Here is a 19,707-nt window from a genome sequence, read left to right on the forward strand (position 1 = left end):
GTTGGCAACCGTCGCATTCGATCGCATACGATTGTACGTACTGCCCGCATCAACTACTAAGTTCTTGTTAGCACATCTTCCCTCTCGGTCGGTGACCACCTTGCCGGTTCGTTCTGTCGGCGGAGGTTATAAATTTGCGAGATAAATATGATTATTATGTAACGTTATTGCATCTTCGGTACGAATGTGCAATGACGCAAAACGCTTACTGTGTCGCTCCGCACTCGATGAAGCAACAAACCCCCGGAATGGCATGTAGACAGAGCGTGTCCTTGCTGTCTCTGGTATCGCTATCTAGAGGATATTAATACCTGTGACCCAGCGGAGCAAGATGTTTCACAGACACTGCCATGGACGGTAGAGTTTCTTGGAAAGCGTTCCAACTGACTAGTCGCCGTTCGTTACTCACACGGTGTCCCAATGATAGACGATCAAGCTGCCGGCCTGCTCGGTGGATATTGATTATCGTGCGGACAAACATAACCGTAGCGAACCGGCGAGTTGATCGTGTTCCGGAATAAACACCACCCAGAGGCACAGATCCCCGCGTATAAGCGTACTCGATACCCAGAGTGCACATTAGAGCAGCACTAACTGGGTTACATTCCATCGATGCACCCTGTTGCGATGCGTTGCGTTGTAGGGCGCATGAATTAAGGCACTTTCGGCACTCCATATTTCATGCCTCCGTTCCGCCACGCCGTGTCAAGCCAGCGAGTCAAGGCAGCAAAAGTTTCTGCATAATTCTTTACGGATGGATGCGGGTAACAGTGCACGGAACGGTTCCGCATCCCTCGTGCAGTGTTACTGCATCTGTTGCCAATGCGCTGCATGGTTTTTCGTCCCCGTTGCCATGAACATTATTCGGAAGTATTGGGTAAAATTTACGAGATCATTTTCAACTTTTCTCTTTCGTTCTCGTTTAGCTCGTCGCTCGGTGCAACTCTGTCACGCGCCCTTGCACCATTGCAATTGCCCCCGTTCGCGCCATGCTCATACAAACTTGCTTGCTCTACTTTAAAAGAAATGCTTTGCTGTAGCTTCACATTGCTGGAACAACTCATCACCGACCCCTCGCTTTGCCAGCTGCGAAAGTTTGTCAGCGAGTTGAGTTTCCTTTCGGGAGTGAACGAAAGTTAAACGTGACTCGAGTGATCGGTTAAAAGCGGGTGCGTTCAATTTAAAGATGTTGACGTTAACATCATATCGCAAGTTTAGTTTTGGGTTAAAAACAAATCAGTTTTTTTTTTATTATTTCTATTTGAGCTTTGCTTAGCAACTACAAGCCAACGACCGTTCCCAAGCATAATAACCAATCTGAAGGATTTTTTTGCCGCCAACCCGTCAAATAAGCATTAGCAATAGCATCCACGTTTTCCAATAACCCTGTCACTGTGCAGGGACAAGCTCAGCAACCGTCAGTGATGTCATTGTTTTGCACTGTGTTCCATGTGTTCATTATTCTTCCATCTTTAGATGTTTTCGCCAAGCTCGATCCTATGGCACTGGCTTAACTCAAATTGAAATGCTCGTGCCACCTCTTCGTATCAATTTTCATTCGTCAAAACCCCCCGCCTAACGGTGGACAGCAGAAAGAAAAGCACCGAGGCAACTTGCGCCAGGGAGCGCTTTCCCACGTTGGAATCCGTTCCCTCCCAGACGGTCACCGCGGCATCCCAAACTCATCTGCATGTTCGCGGTTATTATGAATAAATTTACATAATACCACCAGCCGCGTCGTCCCAAATGCACTGCCAGCACTGGCACCCAATCACACCTTTAAACTAAGCCACCACCAGGCAGTGGCAGTGCAGAACCGTTAGTTAGGGTGTTCGGTGTCGGTCGTCAATTTCATCGGGTGAAGCCGGTAGAAACTGACACAATCATGATGGCCCCCATTTCTGTGAACCACAAACGGTGTCGCGAACGGTGCGAACGGTGCGCCGGTGCCCAGTGTGTCTGACCTTGAATGTGTGCCGTGCAAGGACGGGGACATCTGGGGGAGCAAATTAAAACTAGCTCAGAATGGCTCAAATGGCACAGAACAGAAATAACAATGCGATAGAGTAGGTGTGCCCCGGGACACGGGCTTAGTATGTCGCTTTTGGTTTTGGGTTTGTTGTAGTGTGAAAGAAACATAACCTTGCAGCAACGGTTCATCGAGCAAATGGCAGCGTACGGTGTGAATGGTTTCAGCGGGAGTGAATGGAAAAGCACAACAAAAAGTAGAACCTAATATCATCTGTTTCTTTGATACAGGTTGCACAGCGGAAAGTAAGATATCCGAACGAAACAATCTTTTACTTCCATTTTGTGAATGAGCTCAAGGATTTTTTATAGTTACTCATGCTATTGCAATAAAGTCATGAAACAAAAACAAATACAGTGAAACCTCTGAAAGGTGAATTTTCAATTTTACAGTTTTTGTTTGTAGTTCAACATTTTACAGTTTTTGAAATACATTGAAAATAAACCCGGGCTACAGGGAGACATTCATCTTGAAGATGTATGTATGTATGGAATATGACGATACCGTCAAAATCGTATTAAGATGAACATCTTAAAGAAACATTTCATCTTGAAGAGACTACATCTTAGAGAGACAGATGCAAACAAACCATTCGCGATTGTAATCACATTCCAGGCATGGTTTTTAAATCGTCAACATAATGACTACACTGCGCGTGCTATCATATTGTTTGCATTTAATGATGGATATTATTAAACAATACTCCTGACCTCAAAACGCACAAACCAAGCTAAGTATGTGCTTCGTATTAATAAGGCTTAGTGTACCTGCATCAAAATACAACTGAAGCAACACAATCTATTCCGTCAGGTTTGATGCTCCATTGGGTGAAATGAGAAAGCATGTTGATTTTGCTGCTTAAGAAGAGCTCATAGCTCCTGATATCTGCAAAGCACTAACATGTACAAACATGCAAGCTGTATGATTGTGGGGATGAACGCTTACACTACCGCTCACGTTTCTAATAAGTAAATCAACAGCCCTGTTCATGATTAACTATGCCATAACTACTCGAGCTCTGCTGCAAGATATCTGCAGGTGAAAACAGCAGTTCGAGGAACCATGCTGTAGCAGCATGAGTGAAGCTGAATTCTACGGGTTAAATAGTTGTACACTATTCTGATTCTTCTATTTATCTCTGACAGCATGATGCACCAGGCGTACCATCAAGCAATTCGTTGCATCAAAGGATAGTTCGTTTATACGCTCTGTGTGTGGGTGTGTGTGTGTGTGTTTAATTTTCCCGGTCCAACCTTCCATTTGCTCTGCCCCTACTACGCTAGAAGCAGTAGTGCCGTACGGTAATGAATAGCACAGAATGGCATTTTATTTTTCCCCATTAAAAGAGGAAGAGAAGCATAAAATATACCTTCCACTTTGCAAAACCGTACATCACCCCGGCAACGAATGATCTGCCTTTACTGCGCTTCTGCAAGCGCACAGCACTGTCACCGGGTTCAGCTTGTCAACCTGCTCTACGCTTCGTAAGCAGCATGAATATTTCATCTCACATCAATGTACGACCGTACTGCTGGAACGTTTTCATTCGACCCGACCCAGCCTACAGTCGTTGCGGCTAATGATATGGTACAGCAGCGTCCAAGGGCCAAGGGTAGGTTAGTCACAGAGACACACAACCCCCGGTCGGTACGGGTGCTCTTGTCTATCTTGTGCCCAGTGCGAAGCCCAGCTTCAATGGGGCTCCACCACCTGCACGGAGAAAGCCTCCCGCCGGGAAATACGAATCGACACCTCTGGGCGTGCGACACACCAGTTCATAAAATGGCGGATATTTCTCATTCGACTCTCCATTCTCTGCTCCCTCTTCCCACACAGGTGATCTCTGCAAACCGCTCAACTGCAAGAAGAAAGAGCTCTGCCTGCTGGAGGACGCGTACACGGCAGTCTGCGTTTCGAAGAAGGAACTCCACAAGAACAAGTAAGTACTTGCGCGTTTTGTCGGTGCACGCAACCTTGAGTTTGGGTTTTGGCCCTTTGTGTGTGTTTGGCCCGGACCCTCCTTCTGCACATTGTGCGCCCTGTCAGTCTCCTACCAACCTGCCTTCCCAAAGACTTCAGTTTGCTGTGGGTTTGCTATTGTTATTGTTGTGTGTACATTGTACGTTCGTTGTGCGTTTACTTTCACTCGACATGTTCAGTTTCGGTTATACTTTAGCCCTCTTCCACCTTTCCCTAACTACTAGGAATGAGTGAAAAGTATAACCTCCCCCAACCACGCCGTTGCAAAAGAAACTCTCTCTTCTGTGCTGCTGTCGCAGGTCGTGAAAAGCCTTCCATTTTTTTCCTACCGTACCAGCGTGTCCTGGGCATGATTGTGAGGCCTTATTTGCTACAAGCAACAGCAAAAAAACGCTTCCTTTCCCACACTTCCTATCGTAGCTCACCGGCTCTTCGCATTGTTCCCTAACATTTTTAAAGCGCGCAAGCTGCCACCTGGTGATTTTGCGTTGCGGTTTTCTGTTTCCGCTGTGCTATGTCGTACATACTACGATTGCAATGTTTTCCATTTTACATTCACAATCGCATACAACGAACTCTCTTAACCTTAAACCAAATCCGTTTGAATTTTTCCACACCGAAGCTCTGACCATGTGTTTGCGTAAATTTATGGATGGAGCTGAACAAAATTCAGGCAAATGGCAACGAAAAAAAAATCTATTACGCATTTTTGTTCTCCATTCTTCTTGTTTTCTAACATTTGTGCACCATTTGTAAATGGAAAACAAAACAACGACAACAACAAAAAAGCTTTTCCAAACACCATCACCTGGAAAAAGCTTTACTGCTACAATGTAATGTGTTTCCATGTCGCTTATTGTGCGTTGTTACTATTACTTGTTCTTGCTAACTTTGACAGCACTCTGTTGTGGTTGGGTCCTGCTGAGAATTGCTAATTTTTTTTCTGAGACTAAGCAATTCGTTTTTCAATTAAGTGACAACAAACTATGTAACCATGCGCTCGGGCGTAGCTTTGTACAATCTGTTTGAAATGTGTATGTGTATGGGTGGGTGTTTTTTTTGTTCCAAAATAATTCTGCAAACTATTACAACTTCATGAGTCAAAATGACAAGAGCACAAATTACTTTCATACTACGGCGACCAAAGCAAACTTTGTTGTGTAAGTTCTAGGTTAGTTTTTGTATGCTGTTACCTCGAAACAGTTTAGCTTTTCAACCAATACACAAAATTTCAAAAAAAAGACAGAAACAATTAACGAACATCTGCAGCTGTAGCCCATACACAACCTCGCCCAGTTGGACAAAGTTAAATGGGAATTATTATATATGGTACTAGCGTCAGCGCACCTACACCTGCCATGTCCTGCTTTATTTATGCTGCGCGATACCATTCCACAGATTGGTAAGGGCCGTGTCAGCGACACCAACCACGAAGCCATAAATTCAATTTTCAATTCCAAAAGGCGACTTTGAAAACAACAAACAACTGAAACCTGATTACAGCTTCACAGGGACTAATCTTAACGGCGGTACACACAGCAGGACGGCTGTTTGGCGATGTTCGGTTTGCATAATTTGGCACGCTCCCTCCCTCGGTGAGTCACTGTCACCTTAGCTGCACTAGTAGTTAACTCTGGTGGAGATGAAAGAAAGCGAATCTTCGGAACGCGCAAATGCAAATGAGCGACACAGCAAACCGGACACTGATTGAGTTTCTGTTGGTTTGAAGAGTGTTTCAAAGTTGTGTGTGTGTGTTTATTTGTTTCAAAGTGAAAGCGTAAATGGAGACGAAGAGCAAAAAAAAAAGCTTTTGAAGCGTTGTTAATTTTTTACTTATGTGTTCGTTTTGTACCATTACTCAGACGGCAATATGAGTATCATACACGAGAGCTGCTAAGATTTAAAATATTTGAAATGAAATTGTACGTAAAATTACGGACTGGGAAATTGTTAACTCGTCTGCATTGAGATTGAGATTTGCATTTTAAAACAAATCATGGATACATGGTAGTCTAACTATCCTCAATTAAATTGTAAGACCTCTTCTCACCCTCTTCTCGTTCTTTGTCCCCTCTGAACACATACACAAAACTGTGCTCCTATGTATGCGTGTGTTTCCACTTTCTCTATCAAAATATTCTTTTTTCTTTTGTTCTTACAGATTCATCAGCAGCTACAATTCACTTGCAAACAGGTGCAACCCTCTAAATATCTATTCTGTGTAGTTTCTTTGCATGTGCATTTACGTTTTGCGACATTTGTGTGTGCATGTATTGTTGTGTTATTAAACTATTGGAGAACATGTACTATTGTGTGTTGAGCACGTGTTTAATACATTTTTATAATTCTCAACAGTGTAACAATATAAGCTACTTTCACAATTCACAATTTAAAAAATCCATTTTCAGGAGTGTAATGGTTTTTATAATTAGATTATTCGATTGTTGAAGTAATTACTTTATTATTTAATCGTTTAATCAACCCATAACTATTTTTGCAAACAATACTAAAATCTGTCGACATTTTGTAGTCCAATTGCTTCTATTTTCATCTTTTGTTATATTTGAGAAAATAATTAATAATTTATTTATTAGTTTAATCATTTTAGTATAAACTAACTATATTAGCACATTTGTTACTGAGAGTTGTTTAGGTGAAACAGTTATTATTTCAGGCATATTTGATCATTTATAAAAAGCCAAAAGCTCCACAGGATGATTATATGGCCATTGTTCAATCATTGTTTGTTTTCAAGGAAGGAATGTTGAACCAACTGTTTTGTCTTTCATGATTCCGATTATCATGTAATCCCCACCATCATCATTCATGTTACTTCTCCTCGACACCAAGCGACTCCAGCCAGTTGGTGGAAGCAAGTTTTGACATGCTTGATTTACACTCACTTTTCCCATTAGTGTTATGCGCTTTAGATAATTCTTCCTTGATAGGTCAAAGCTTTCGCCCGATTCCGTACACCCCAACGCGAAGCTATAGTACAGCTAATGCATGCTCTGGAAGGTAGAATCATCCGTATCATTATCTTCCAATCAACTGGTTTCGTTCGTTTTGATTCGCAAAGAAACAAAGCCCCGCGGGTGCCGTGCTTGCACCCGGCCCGGCCATCATAATCAATCACCTGGAAGGGCGGTAGTACGCTGGGCGGTTCGACTCCCATCCATCCTGACCGCTGCCAATGACAACCGATTCACCTTCCTGCTTATTGCTTTTATTTCCCTCTCCTTCCCGCACTCGTTCGTTCGGATGCTGCTCGCCAATATCAACACTCTACAAGGGAGGAAATAATCACCAAGAGTAAATACTTCGACGAGGAGGAAGCGAAGCGCAAAGCGGAAGCGGAAGCGGCAGCTGCAGCTGCCGCTGTTGCCGCAGCCACCGGGCTGGGCGGTGCGGTCGGAAGCGGTGTGGCCGGTGCGGCCGACACTGGCAGCATGACGCTGATGGCGGCGAGCGGCGATAGCAGCACCGGAAGCAACGCGAACGATGGCACTAGCAGCGGCCTGGAGCACGAGGAGCGCGAGGACGACGAGAGCTCGTCGCAGGATGACGACGTGTTCTACGACAGCGAGAAGGAGGAGGACTGCAAACCGTGCCCGGTGGTGAAGCCCACCTATCTGTGCGGCAGCGACAACTGGACCTACTCGTCGCTGTGCCGGCTGGAGTACCACAACTGTATCCACACGACCGAGGTGAAGGTCAACTGTATGGGCTTCTGTCCGTGCAAAGGTAAGCGATGGGCAGAGGAGGGGAGGGTGGGGGTGGGTTGCTCACAAAATGGAAATCTGTTTTGTGAGATGTGATAATTATTTCCCGTAGGTGAAGGAGAGGTTAGCTTTTCCATTATTCTGATCCTTTCATCAACCTGCTGTGGTTTCTTGCGAAGGCGGAGGGATACTTCGTTCATCATTATGAGCTCGTTCACTCCAGTATAGTTCCCAATGTGTGTGTGTGTGTGGTTGTGGTAAAAATGGCCTTAACAATACCGAGATTGAGTCATCTGTTAGTATACGTTTTTGTAACGTACTACTAAGTACTATGTTGAACATTAAACGCGATTTGCTGACTGTTGCTTTTTACTATCAACCATTGTGAGATAACCAAAAACACTATTTATACTTTATTTCCTTTATGTTTTGAACACTTTGAAAATGATACTTTCCATACTTACTTTTACTTTACAAACAATCATCATAGCGCATGTTTGAAAGGGAATTTATTCAACTACTGTTTTCCTTTGGCACGTTAAACAAGAAACATTTCCCATTCCCATTGTACACCTTTTAACGCATAAACCACCCTCTCTGAGCTAGCGCACGTGCAACATAGCAACATGTTTCACCACCACGTGTGTTGCGAACTTGCATACCAACGTTATGGTACATGCTATGGAGTAGCTTCTACGCAACCGTCCCGTACCGTTCCAGAGCCACCCTTAAACCAATTATGTTTGCTTACTTTTAATTAACTTCGATTAACGGGCCACGAGTTTGTTTTCATTTTTAATTTCATGTCAACCGTTAATAAACTGTGCAGTATGGCGTGTGTGTGTGTGTGTGGATGCTTTTTGTTTCTGTTTTCTCTTCCTACCATTCCGCCGTTGCTGTTCTTTTGCCTTCGAGCGATCGTAGCCCGCTTTTCCTATCCTATCGTCAACGAACAATGCAGTGGCAAACACACAAACACAAACAACCACACACACACGTGTGTGTGGTAAATTTCGGTACCGCTGGCACCATTAAACGGTCGGTGTTTTCCATCGTAAATTGCCACGAAAAAGATACCTACGGACTGTGCGCGAATGCCTGTAGCGCTATTCTGAGATGTTGGCAGGTTCGTACCGCGTACGGCGTAGAAGAAAATTGTTCCAGGAAATGTGGGCCGCAAAGAGAAGCCTCCCGCCTCACGGTGGGAGATCATTTTTCGTGAACGAGGACGAAAGAAAACACAGCACAAGAGATGATATGATCCAGAACGTGCGTACTGTTCAGTGCAAGTGTTTGTAACAACACGCACAAACAATTACGTTCTTCTGCTCAACTAAACCTACACATTTCAATTTCATTTAAATTTGACAGAAAAACATCTTTAAATACATGTTTTATACCCATGTTTATTCAGCTATTACTACATAGTTATAATGTATTAGCACAATTGGTTAGAAAGTTTTAATGTTATTATAATAATTTGGCTAAAATCATAAAAAAATTTATGATTTTACAGTTTCTTGAACGATACGTTTACTGTTCTCGCAGTCCAAAATGGTGCCGGCATACGAAAATTTTCTTTGTTTTATTACAAACCCCTCAATGAAATTTATCTACTGCAAGTGTACAAATCTAACCTTATTTACAACTTCCCCTCCTCCCCGGGCTGGGAATTTTCAATCACGTTCACTTGCTTGCACCACATCCTCCACAACAATAAGCACCGTTTTCATAAATTATTGCAATAATCGTATGTCCGGTCTGGGGTGCTTTTTTCTTGCAACACCGTTCCACACCATGCTCACGAACTCTGTTCCCAACCCCCGAGTGACCACGCGTTTCTGCGCCACGGTGCGCAGAATTTATGTCACGAACATGCTAGCAAAATTCATAAATTCCAAAAAGCCTCCTGGAAGCGCCTGCGGGGAAAAAATACACGAGCCAAGGACAAACACTTGTCAACTAACCTTCCCCTTCCCGTTAGCAAGAGACGTTGGGGAAAGGGGAAAGAAAAACCAGAGGAAAACCAGAAAATATATATCTCTATACTGGTACGGTTTGCTGCTGCTGCCAGGGTTGGTTTGCTGTCGGTTCGGCGCAGTACACATTCTAAGAACCACAATGGTACAAAGACAACGGTACAGTATCTCTCTCCTTCAGTGCCAACGCTAAGCGAACCGAGAACGCCCACCGACACTTTCCTCTGTCACCGCAGAACCGTGGCAAACGCACCGGGTGGAAATGGCATGTGAAGGTAGTGCCAAAAAAAAAGCAATTTAAATTATGTTTACTTGATTTTTTCTATCGTTCTTGTTTGCCTTCGTGAGCTGAGCTGTGGAACATAGTGCCACACAGCGTGTCGGTAGTACGGGCCTTCGTTTGGAAGAGCTGTTTTGCTATTCGTGTGTCCTACCACCTACTACCCGTCAATACCGATTACATTCAACGTGAATTGCTCACCCAATCTGACGGAAGTGTAGGGAAGCGAGCTGCATTCAGGCCCAGTTCCGATGTTTGTCAGCATTATTTGCCCGTGAAAAAAAACTCCACTGAACCGGCAAACCCGATTTTCTAAGAGACGGAACGCTCCGATTCCGCTTTTCGCACCACCCGAAAGCGGCCATGTTGTGAATGTTGTTTGTGTGTGTGTGTGGACTTCCTTCTTTCGTTGCTGCTTTACTTTTAGTTACTGTTTGGCGTCCATTATCTGCAGCCACCACTTGAAGTCACAGCGCACCCAGCGGAAACACAGAGCGTGCTGCCCGTGGCGCACGCTACTTGACCATACATCACCGCACAGTTGTTTGTTTCCCTGCTTCCGCATCGTTGTGCCGGGATGCTCCACGCCACAGACCATGAATATGATGAAGACGGTGCCGGTGTTGTGAATTGCTTCTTTTTTTTTAAACTCCCTCGCCTTTCTTCTGCTCTTAGCGTCCGTTGTTAATGGTTTTGCTGTTGCTGTTCGGAACAATGGACTGTCGCGGAATGAGCAAGCTCGCTTTTTCAGCCGGCAGTGGCGCGACGCTCGCTCGACCAGCTTCTGTGTCTGGATGATCGCTTTGCATTTAACCCTCTATTGCTGCCAGATTGTACACACCGAAAGAACAAAACATAGAGAAAGCAAGAGAGAGAGAGAGAGAGAGAGAGAGAGAGAGAGAGAGAGAGAGAGGAATAGACAGCGGCAAAGGGAAACACACTTGTTCTTTTTTTTTGTCTACCTTTCGCTTTCCTTGCCGTGAATACAAGTGGGAAACATTTTTTAATTTCCGGCCCGGGACATTCCATTTGGAAGCATTCGCTGACTGTGCCTTTTCGTTCGGCAAGTTGTTATGCCTGGCCCCCGCCAACCACGCAAACGTGTAGTTTTAAGGCTGATTGCTATCCATTTGTCGGGTGGCTGCCTGGTGCTGGGTGTGGCTCCCTTTCATCATACAGACGGACGGGAGGTCACATTGATGATGGACTCGGTGCTATTAATCATGGTTGCTGCGTGGGGTGTGGTACCCCTAGGGCGATAATAGCACCATGGCAACGATTTATTTAGCCCTTTTTTTCTTTTACGCTCGTCGGGCAGCTCGATGTTTCCTTTCCCCGTCTCGCTTTGCCTCTATTGCGGAATGGGAGGGCGAACTTTGCATAGGAAAGGGAGATAAAACCCTTTTTTAAATACGGTCGACAGTCTGTAATGCATTTGCTACATTTTTAATGATGTCTCAAGGTATACCAATATTATTTATAATTTTCAAAGTACCGAGATACGTAACAATAGCATAATCGCTATGTGCCGTCTGGAATTGTGCTTTTATCAGCTTTTCAGCCTATATTTGCAGCCTCTATTGCCACTTTAGAAACACAATACCACAAATATTCTTTACAAATTGCACCACTACTGATAAATTTACTCTTACCTTTTCGAAAAAAACTAATTTAATAATGCTTTTGCATTCTCTTAAAGACACCACACTCCGTATTAATTTTCATGCAGGTTGAAAAGAATATTCAATCTACCCACTTGTCTTTGCTTTATCGCCCTTCACTTGATCATCGATTTAGTCTAACTAGTAATAGTTTAAATCCCTCGGTCAATACACAACGGCTCGCAAAAAGGCAAGCAAAATGGATCTAAATGAGTAAAGTTCAAATACTACTTCGTCTATCTAAGTTAGCAGAAAGCACCACTAATTGATGTAACACACATGTCTCAACTAATTGTACTCACTTTTGTTGTATCATCTAACTTTCCTGCTTCAATATATCCCACACACACACACACACACACACACATATATATATATCGGCGGCTACTCTGGTGCCATCGATAACCACCCTCCAAAGGGCTGGTAAAAAAAACCTTTTTGTATCCTTGGGAGGCTACTTGGGTGGCTACGATTGCATGGCAACGGTCAACCGTACATTGCGTCCGTGTGGGCAATGGGTACGTGCGTATGGATAAGGTGAAGCGTTTTTCTGTTCTCTCTAATTGCCCATAAATTCCGACCGATTGCACAAATTCCTTTTTGATGAGCTGATTGATGTAGCCGGAATCCCAGCGCGCTACGTACCAGTGTGCTGACCCGCCGCATAACGGGTCCGCATCCGAGTCTCGGAGAAGCGACCGAGCAATGGCAAGCAAGAGCTCTTTAATCTAATTATTTACACACTCACTGTACGATACAGTATGCGCTCTGTGCCGTACCGTGAACAGGGATTGAAAAGTGTTTGTGTCACAGAGAGAGTTGATGGAAGCTTCGCTTGTACACAATTGTACACACAGCGCTGTGCAGCAACTTTTACTGCAAACTACTTGCTTATCGTTCTACAAAAAATACACACTTTATAATGCATAGAACGTTGGCAACCATTTCATGGGAGAAATTATTTCCATCAACTTATCATCCTGTACAAATCCTGGTCTCGATGCTAACCCATCAAAAGAAGGAAATAAAAGCACAGCACAAACACTGCCGGAGCTTGTGGCAGATATCGCAATAGAGTAACGCAATTGGCACAACAAAGGCAGAAACGTAACTTTGACGTGGCTGATGCGAAGAACGATGCTGATGGGGACCATGATGATGATGATGATGATGATCGAGCAGAAAACGAATAAAACAAGAAGTACAAAAGTAAAGTGAAAATCAACGACGGTGTACGCTACGCTACACTATCCCATCAGCAAGAGTTCTGATTCGACGCGGATACAGTTGGGATTGGAAAAGAAATTCTGGAAACAAAACAAATAAAACATCATCTTCCTTTGGAATACTATGCACAGCAAAAAAAAACCCTGGTGCAAAAAAAGCAATTTCTCTTCCTGTTTCGAATGGAGGAAAAGAAACAATCTCGTTTTTTTGTCAGTTGTGCTGCACGCCATTGCTCGTTCTTTCTCTAGTGTAGTTTCGATTTTATACCATTCTATGCCATTTCATACGAATTCCTTTATCCTATCACTAATGCTAGTGTGTGTGTGTGTGTGTGTGTGCGAGTGATTGAGTGCACATACACACACGCACCCACTCGGAGAAAGATACACAAAGAGTGGAAGGATCTCACACCATCAGCTGCGCCGTGTTTATCCTTGTCCGTGTCAGACGGAACTCGCGTTCCAACGGACGTTACACTTTTGTCTGTGTGTGTGTGTGTGTGTGTGTGTGTGTGTGTGTGTATGTGTGTGTGTGTTTTTTGCGCTTTCGTTTCACATTTTCCACTCACTCCCCAAATTTTCTGTCTCTTTTTCTCTTCATCTTCTTGTTGCTGCTTTTCCAACACCCAATGGCCCGCATCCATTTGCACAGATGCCAACCTGCTTCTTGATCTGAAAAAGCAGCAACGGATGGCTGACCGGATGAGTGCGTTCAACGCCAAGTACCAGCGGACGATCGACAGCAATGACATCAACGCAGACAACCTCATTCCATCGGGGAAGGTAAGTTCTATCGCCCGGGGGAAATCGGGAAAAAGCGAAGGGACAAACAGGTCGGGAACAGTGCCATCCGAGAGGAGTGGTCGTCCTCGTCGTCGTCGGTTGTGATGGATTGTTTCGCCGACCATACTTCGCTGGTGATGCGTGATGTGGCGAAGGTGATATTGATTTTTCCCAGTTCCGTTCCTTCGCTGAACGATTGTTTTTGTCGCTCACACATGCTGCTGCTGCATGTCCACTACGGCATTTCGGTGCTTGCTCGGTGCTTGGTCTTTCCGACGCTCCAGTGCCGGAGCCTTTCTGGAAGTGACGCGTGGATCAGTGTACCGAAAACACTCGCCATCGATCAATGTATTTCAATTTTCCGCATTGTGGCGCATCATTTCCTGACCGCTCGGGAGCAGCGAACTGCACACGACCAGCGCTGGCCCGGACACCGAGCGTGGAAACTGTGTCGGATTGTCTTTAAGACGGTGATTTATTCAGTGCATTAACTTTTATCACCAATTGGTTTGGTGCTGTCCCGGGAGGTGATGAGGGGGGGGGGGGGGAGAGGGTGCTTAGCATCTCATAATTCGACTGTAATTACAAGTGTCAAGCAGGAGCGAAGGTTTATGCTTTTGCTCCTTCATGGACATTATTTATATTGATTTTCCGTAAGCTGTTGTATATTTACACTAACCGTTATTAAGTAAATTGATATTGCGATTGAGGATATTGAATTTTCCACCGTGCTTTTACGAACTTTCACAAAATATTGTATAGTGAATTAATGAATTCTGTTGGGTTAGACATGTTGGGTGATATGTTGTATGTAAGGGAAAAGTACCAGTATTGGGCTGATGGACTACCAGGCTAATGTAGCAGTTTCACGCGTATTTGCATAATTTCACGTTTTTAGTAGCCCTATTTATTTTACACGTTTTTTTTGTTAAAGTTTGTCTTGATATTGATCGCTCGACAATTTTCTCAAATGCCCTTTACGCTCGAGAGTGTGCTCTCCCGTGTTTCTATTCATTATTAATGCCCGGGTAACAGGTTGAGTGGAATTGTGCCGTGAAATTTAGGGGTTTTTTGTTATATTTCATTAAACATTGATCGGAATATGGCTTATGACACACCAAAAGAAAGGAAATTCAATTATCCAGCTGTTTATAATATAAAACATATTACAATATTAAATTTAATGCATTTGCTTCCCCGCTTTGTTCACTGAGAAAAAATAATAGTCAGCGGAGAGTAACAAAGAAATGCATTTCATTAATTATTTCAATATATTTTACAGTATGTATAGATGGGAAATATCATTGTATATCATTTCTTTTGGTGTGCGATAAGCCATAGTCTGATACGAATTTAATGAAGCGGAAAACCCAAACTATCACATTCATTTTCACGCAAGGTCTAAAGCGACCTTAAGATGTCTTCTCGTTCTATTGCTGTTTATCGATCTCTCTCCACGTTGTATTTTGTGTAATGTTGTTGAAATGATCCAGATAGCCATGTTCACAAAACCATACAGGGTTTACCTGGCCAATCCGGCATCGTCAAAGCGTTATCGGTCGCCGTAAATACTTTTTCGGGCGACGTAAACCCTCAATTGGGCACTGTCATTTCTATTCGGGCCTTGTGAAGTATGAATCGGGCATAGTACAGAATGAAAGCGTCCTACTCTTGAAGGTGTCAAATCGATAGCTTCGGTGTGTTTGATCCATCAAGTTGTTTAAAAATACGTATTTTGCATGTTGTTTAACTTATTATGTATTATTTTAAAATGTTTACCTGGTTAAATCACCAAACATATTATATTTAAAAAAATATATAAAACCAAATTGCATTGTACGGATTTGAATTAAAAATTTTAAAAAAGGAATTTGAATATTTTTTTATGTAATTAAACTTAAAAATAGAGAATTTTCTTACATATCAGTTCAAATACTAGCAAAAAAGTATTGTTTTACAGTTAGAAAGCAACAAAATATAAAGTAGGCCCAATTCATTCTGTACTTTGCCCGATTCATACTTCACAAGGCCTGAATAGAAATGACAGTGCCCAATTGAGGGTTTACGACGCCAGAAACAGTATTTACGGCGACCGATAACGCTTTGACGATGCCGGATTGGCTAGGTAAACCCTGTAAGTGTGTAAGTGTAGAATGTCTGGTGATACGTTTAATAGGAATAGTCTGATTAACGAAATATCAAACGAAATTAGACAAAAAATACAAAAAAGTTTAAAAACACAAAAGGCGATAGAAACTAAACCAATGACATAAAAACAAGAGGATTGTTTCATAATTCATTTCAACCATTGCAATTTCAATTAGAATGAAAGAAGGAGCAATATTTTTATTTATTGTTTTATGATGTTTAAAACATGTTTAACATTATGTTATATGTCTGAAAATCGTTAGAATCTTCAGTAAAAACTCGAGCGACCAGTTGTCGCCAAAAGCGACACATTTCAAATGTTAAAATGATACCATTTTGGCAACTTCTGCAGCAAACTCTCGTAAAAATAACGACGCCAGATTGAAAGAAAACCAAACCAAGCCGGGCGTATCAAATTAATCCCCAGAGCGAAATTTCGTCCTACGACCATATATGAGCCTCGGTCTATGTGTGTGTGTTTGTGTACATAAACACACACACGTGCAGACATCCCGGCGGGCACCATACACGGATCATGTGAATTGCAATGAACGAAAGCATCAATACGCCAGGGGAGAATTGCAATGTTGAAAGCATAAAGAAACGCCATATGCACATTACCCACTTTAAACTGGCACACACGCTGGCTACATCACGCACACCCACACATACACACGCACCATCTCCCTCACCCGGTGTACGATAAGATAAGGCAATTTATGCATCAACCTCGACAAGCATTTGCGACCGACAAAGTGGGATAACACAATAATGGTGAAGGACCGCGAAGGATCATCCAACTCTCCCGGGGGAGAGCTTAAAGCCAACATTTCTCTCCCCACAAAATGGATGACCGAAAGCTAGCGAAGGGTTGCGGTGTTGTCAGTGACAGGGAGAAGAAACTCACTTTCCACTTTCCCCAAATACATACTCGCAGGCACACACCATCAATGGCAGACGATTGAAACCGCTTGACAGAACGGAGTGGATCTCTTGGGAGGGGCGAGCGAAAAATTACAGACCGTCGCTGTCTGTGTGTGTGTGTGTGTGTGTGTGTGTGTGTGTGTGTGTGTGTGTGTGTGTGTGTGTGTTTGTGTCTGGGGATCAATAAAGCACCATAACGCGTCCAATTGTTCTCATCTTTTGTCATTCGGCCGCATTTGCGGCTGGTCGAATCAAATCGATCGTTCACCCGTTCTCAAGGGACATGGAACATTCCAACAATGTGCGAGCGGCCAAGAGCCGGGAGAGGTTGTTGTGTGAACAATATTGGCAATTTTTTATGCTTCAATCCAATCCCGTGCCATGATTTATACTATTTTTGAACAGTGAAAGCAGGTGAGGGAATTGGGATATTTTAAGAACTAAAACAACCACGACGTGTCATTCTTATGACAGGTGAATCACAGGGCATTTGTTTACGATTTGGTATAGCTTTGGTGTTGCTTGATTCAGATAACTACTGTTGCTTTATGAGGGAAATAATTAAGATTAGGCAATATAATAATTCAGAGATGAAATCATTTGAATTTCTAGATAAATGAAATGATTGTAAAAAAATACAAAATATAACAAAATATTTAGACCTCAAACACAGGATTTGACTGTACGATGGGGGCAGTCTCATGGTACAGTCGTCAACACGAACGACTCAATAACATGCTCGTCATGGGTTCAAGCCTAGAATGGATTGTCTCCATGTAGCAAGGATTGACTATCTGGCTGTGTGGTAATGAATTAAGTCTCGAAGGTCTGTATAGGCCGACGTGTCCGTGTAGGACGTTACGCCAAATAGAAGAAGACACCAGATTCGATACAATTGTTTTACATTGCAATACAAACAAACTTAAAAATAAAATAATCAACTTTGAAATCATGTAAAACATATATTTGAGAAAAATTGATTGAAATATGAAAACAGGATCAATATTATTACACTTTCCGAAAGGAAATATGTAACAGGATGAAGAAATTAATCCCTATTAATTTTTACTATAATCATACAAACTAGAAAACTAAAGCATAGAAAAAACAGAGTGGTAAAATATTCATACAAAACACAGTTATTGAAAAGAATAAACATATCAAGGAAGTAACAGATAAAAAAGAGCAAGTAAAAAAAGATAAAGGATAGACAAAGCACTCGAAAAAACAAAATCTCACACAAAAAAAAACAGACAAACTGTCAACAAACTGACAGACAAAATACAACTGACAATTATACCAGCACTGTTATATAGAGTAGACAGAACGAGAAAGCAAAGTTGATTTGGTTCCTTGGGTTATCAATCTATGATTTATTCTTCATATTTACATTAACCGCCTTTTGCTGAGAGAAATCGTGTTGTTTGGGAACCAACTTAACATTTACACCTAAGAAATAATAATTGTTAAACTACCGCATTCGTAAGCAAGTCTAATTAACAAACTTTGCGTGCATTCCTTTCAACAGTAGCACCCTCTCGCAAGCGGCGTTCCCGCAGTGAGCGTAAAGCATAAAAGAAAACTTATCCGCTCGGTTCCAATTTTTCGCCCCAAACTTTCTTTGGACCAATTCGAATTCATTAACGGCATGCCGGAACTCAGCACGCGTCGCCCGGCCAGCCCGTTCCCAATCAGTCAAACGCAATAGTTGCGCGACATTTCTCTGTAGCGATTTATCCTGTGCTTTTCATCCTAAAATTTTCTCCATTTTCCCTTCACCCTTCCCCGCCGTTGCTATTGCTGCTTCTCCAAATTGAACAAGTTTTCTTTCGACGAAATTGCCCTTCGCAGTGTACTCCCCTCTCCGGTACGCTGTTTTGAGTTGGCCGTTTTTGCTCTCCTCCATTTTTGTTGCTTTTACTTGTGTTCGTGTGTAAAAAAAAGAAACTCGGAAAAACAGTTTCCGCCCCGAGGCGATTCGTTCTTGTTCGCGCGCGTTAAAACTTTCAATTGCAAAATTTAAAACCAAGTGTGTTGTGCCATTGGTTACGCTATTTCTTTTTTTGTGCCCATGAGCTATGTGAATTGCGGCTTCCTATGTGAGTGTCTCTCTCGCGCGCTCTATCTCTCTTTCCTTTCTCCAACACCCCCTTCACTCTATTTCTCTTTGTTTTCTCCCTTTCTTTCACACTGTGCCGCCGTTATTTATGTGCAAAGCAACCGATGCACTCATTGGTCGAGGGCCGGTTTAATATTATTTACAGCAAAAAGCAATTCAACTCTAATTAAGCTGGTCGAGAGTGAGAAGCACCCCCGGGGGCAGCTAAAGTGTTCGAGTGTTCGAAGCAGTGTTGCAAAAAAAAAACGAATGGCGCCAAAACACAATCGCAAGCAAAAAGCGCACGAGCACAAAGTTAAACACTTGCCTGGAGGGTCCTGGCGCACCCGAGCCCAAATACAGCTGCACTGTGAAAATAAATACAATTTTATGCCGTCTTCCAACGCGAAAATAGGGAACAAAATCCCCTTTCCCAGCCAAAAACCGAACCGGAAGTGTTTATGTGCTTGTGTGGGTGTTTGTGCGTCCGATTGTGTAACAGTTGCGTTGCTCTATGTCGGCAGTGGAGAAACAGTGCAGCGAACATTGCTCCATTGCTTCAAAGCAGGAGGTGAAAATAATCACTCAACATCCCCGAAGGGCCGATCGTTCAGTTGGCGACCGGTTTAGACCGTTTTCGGTATTTCCTTCCGTGCCAACCTTCCCAGAAGGCACATTACCCGCCACTTTCATTTTTGACTGGTTCGACATTTCGAGCTAGTGTTGTATGTTATACATTACGCTTTATATTATTTATGAATTTTAAAGATTTTCTGAACGTTACTTGAATTATAACACTTTTCTATTGAAGTTGCTTACAATTGGCTATGAAAAGTAATGCTCGTTACATCGCCGTGTTGTGCAAGCATTATTCACA

At 42.9% G+C, this 19,707-nt stretch overlaps 1 protein-coding gene across 5 annotated transcripts in view; it reads left to right on the plus strand.

The window, feature by feature from the left end:
- LOC120948598 (proteoglycan Cow) overlaps positions 1-19,707 on the plus strand; it is an 86,027-nt gene that overhangs the window by 55,808 nt on the left and 10,512 nt on the right. For 4 of the 5 annotated variants that reach the window (XM_040365120.2, XM_049605707.1, XM_040365122.2 and 1 more), the window contains exons 4-7: positions 3,866-3,968; positions 6,171-6,203; positions 7,302-7,753; positions 13,530-13,660. In XM_040365120.2, the coding sequence (XP_040221054.2) occupies positions 3,866-3,968; positions 6,171-6,203; positions 7,302-7,753; positions 13,530-13,660 (719 nt within the window). The remainder of the gene's footprint in view (positions 1-3,865; positions 3,969-6,170; positions 6,204-7,301; positions 7,754-13,529; positions 13,661-19,707) is intronic. The other variant, XM_040365124.2, reaches the window with a different exon arrangement.

The sequence above is a fragment of the Anopheles coluzzii genome, chromosome 2 (genome assembly GCF_943734685.1).
Source record: "Anopheles coluzzii chromosome 2, AcolN3, whole genome shotgun sequence".
Taxonomy (NCBI): Eukaryota; Metazoa; Arthropoda; class Insecta; order Diptera; family Culicidae; genus Anopheles; species Anopheles coluzzii.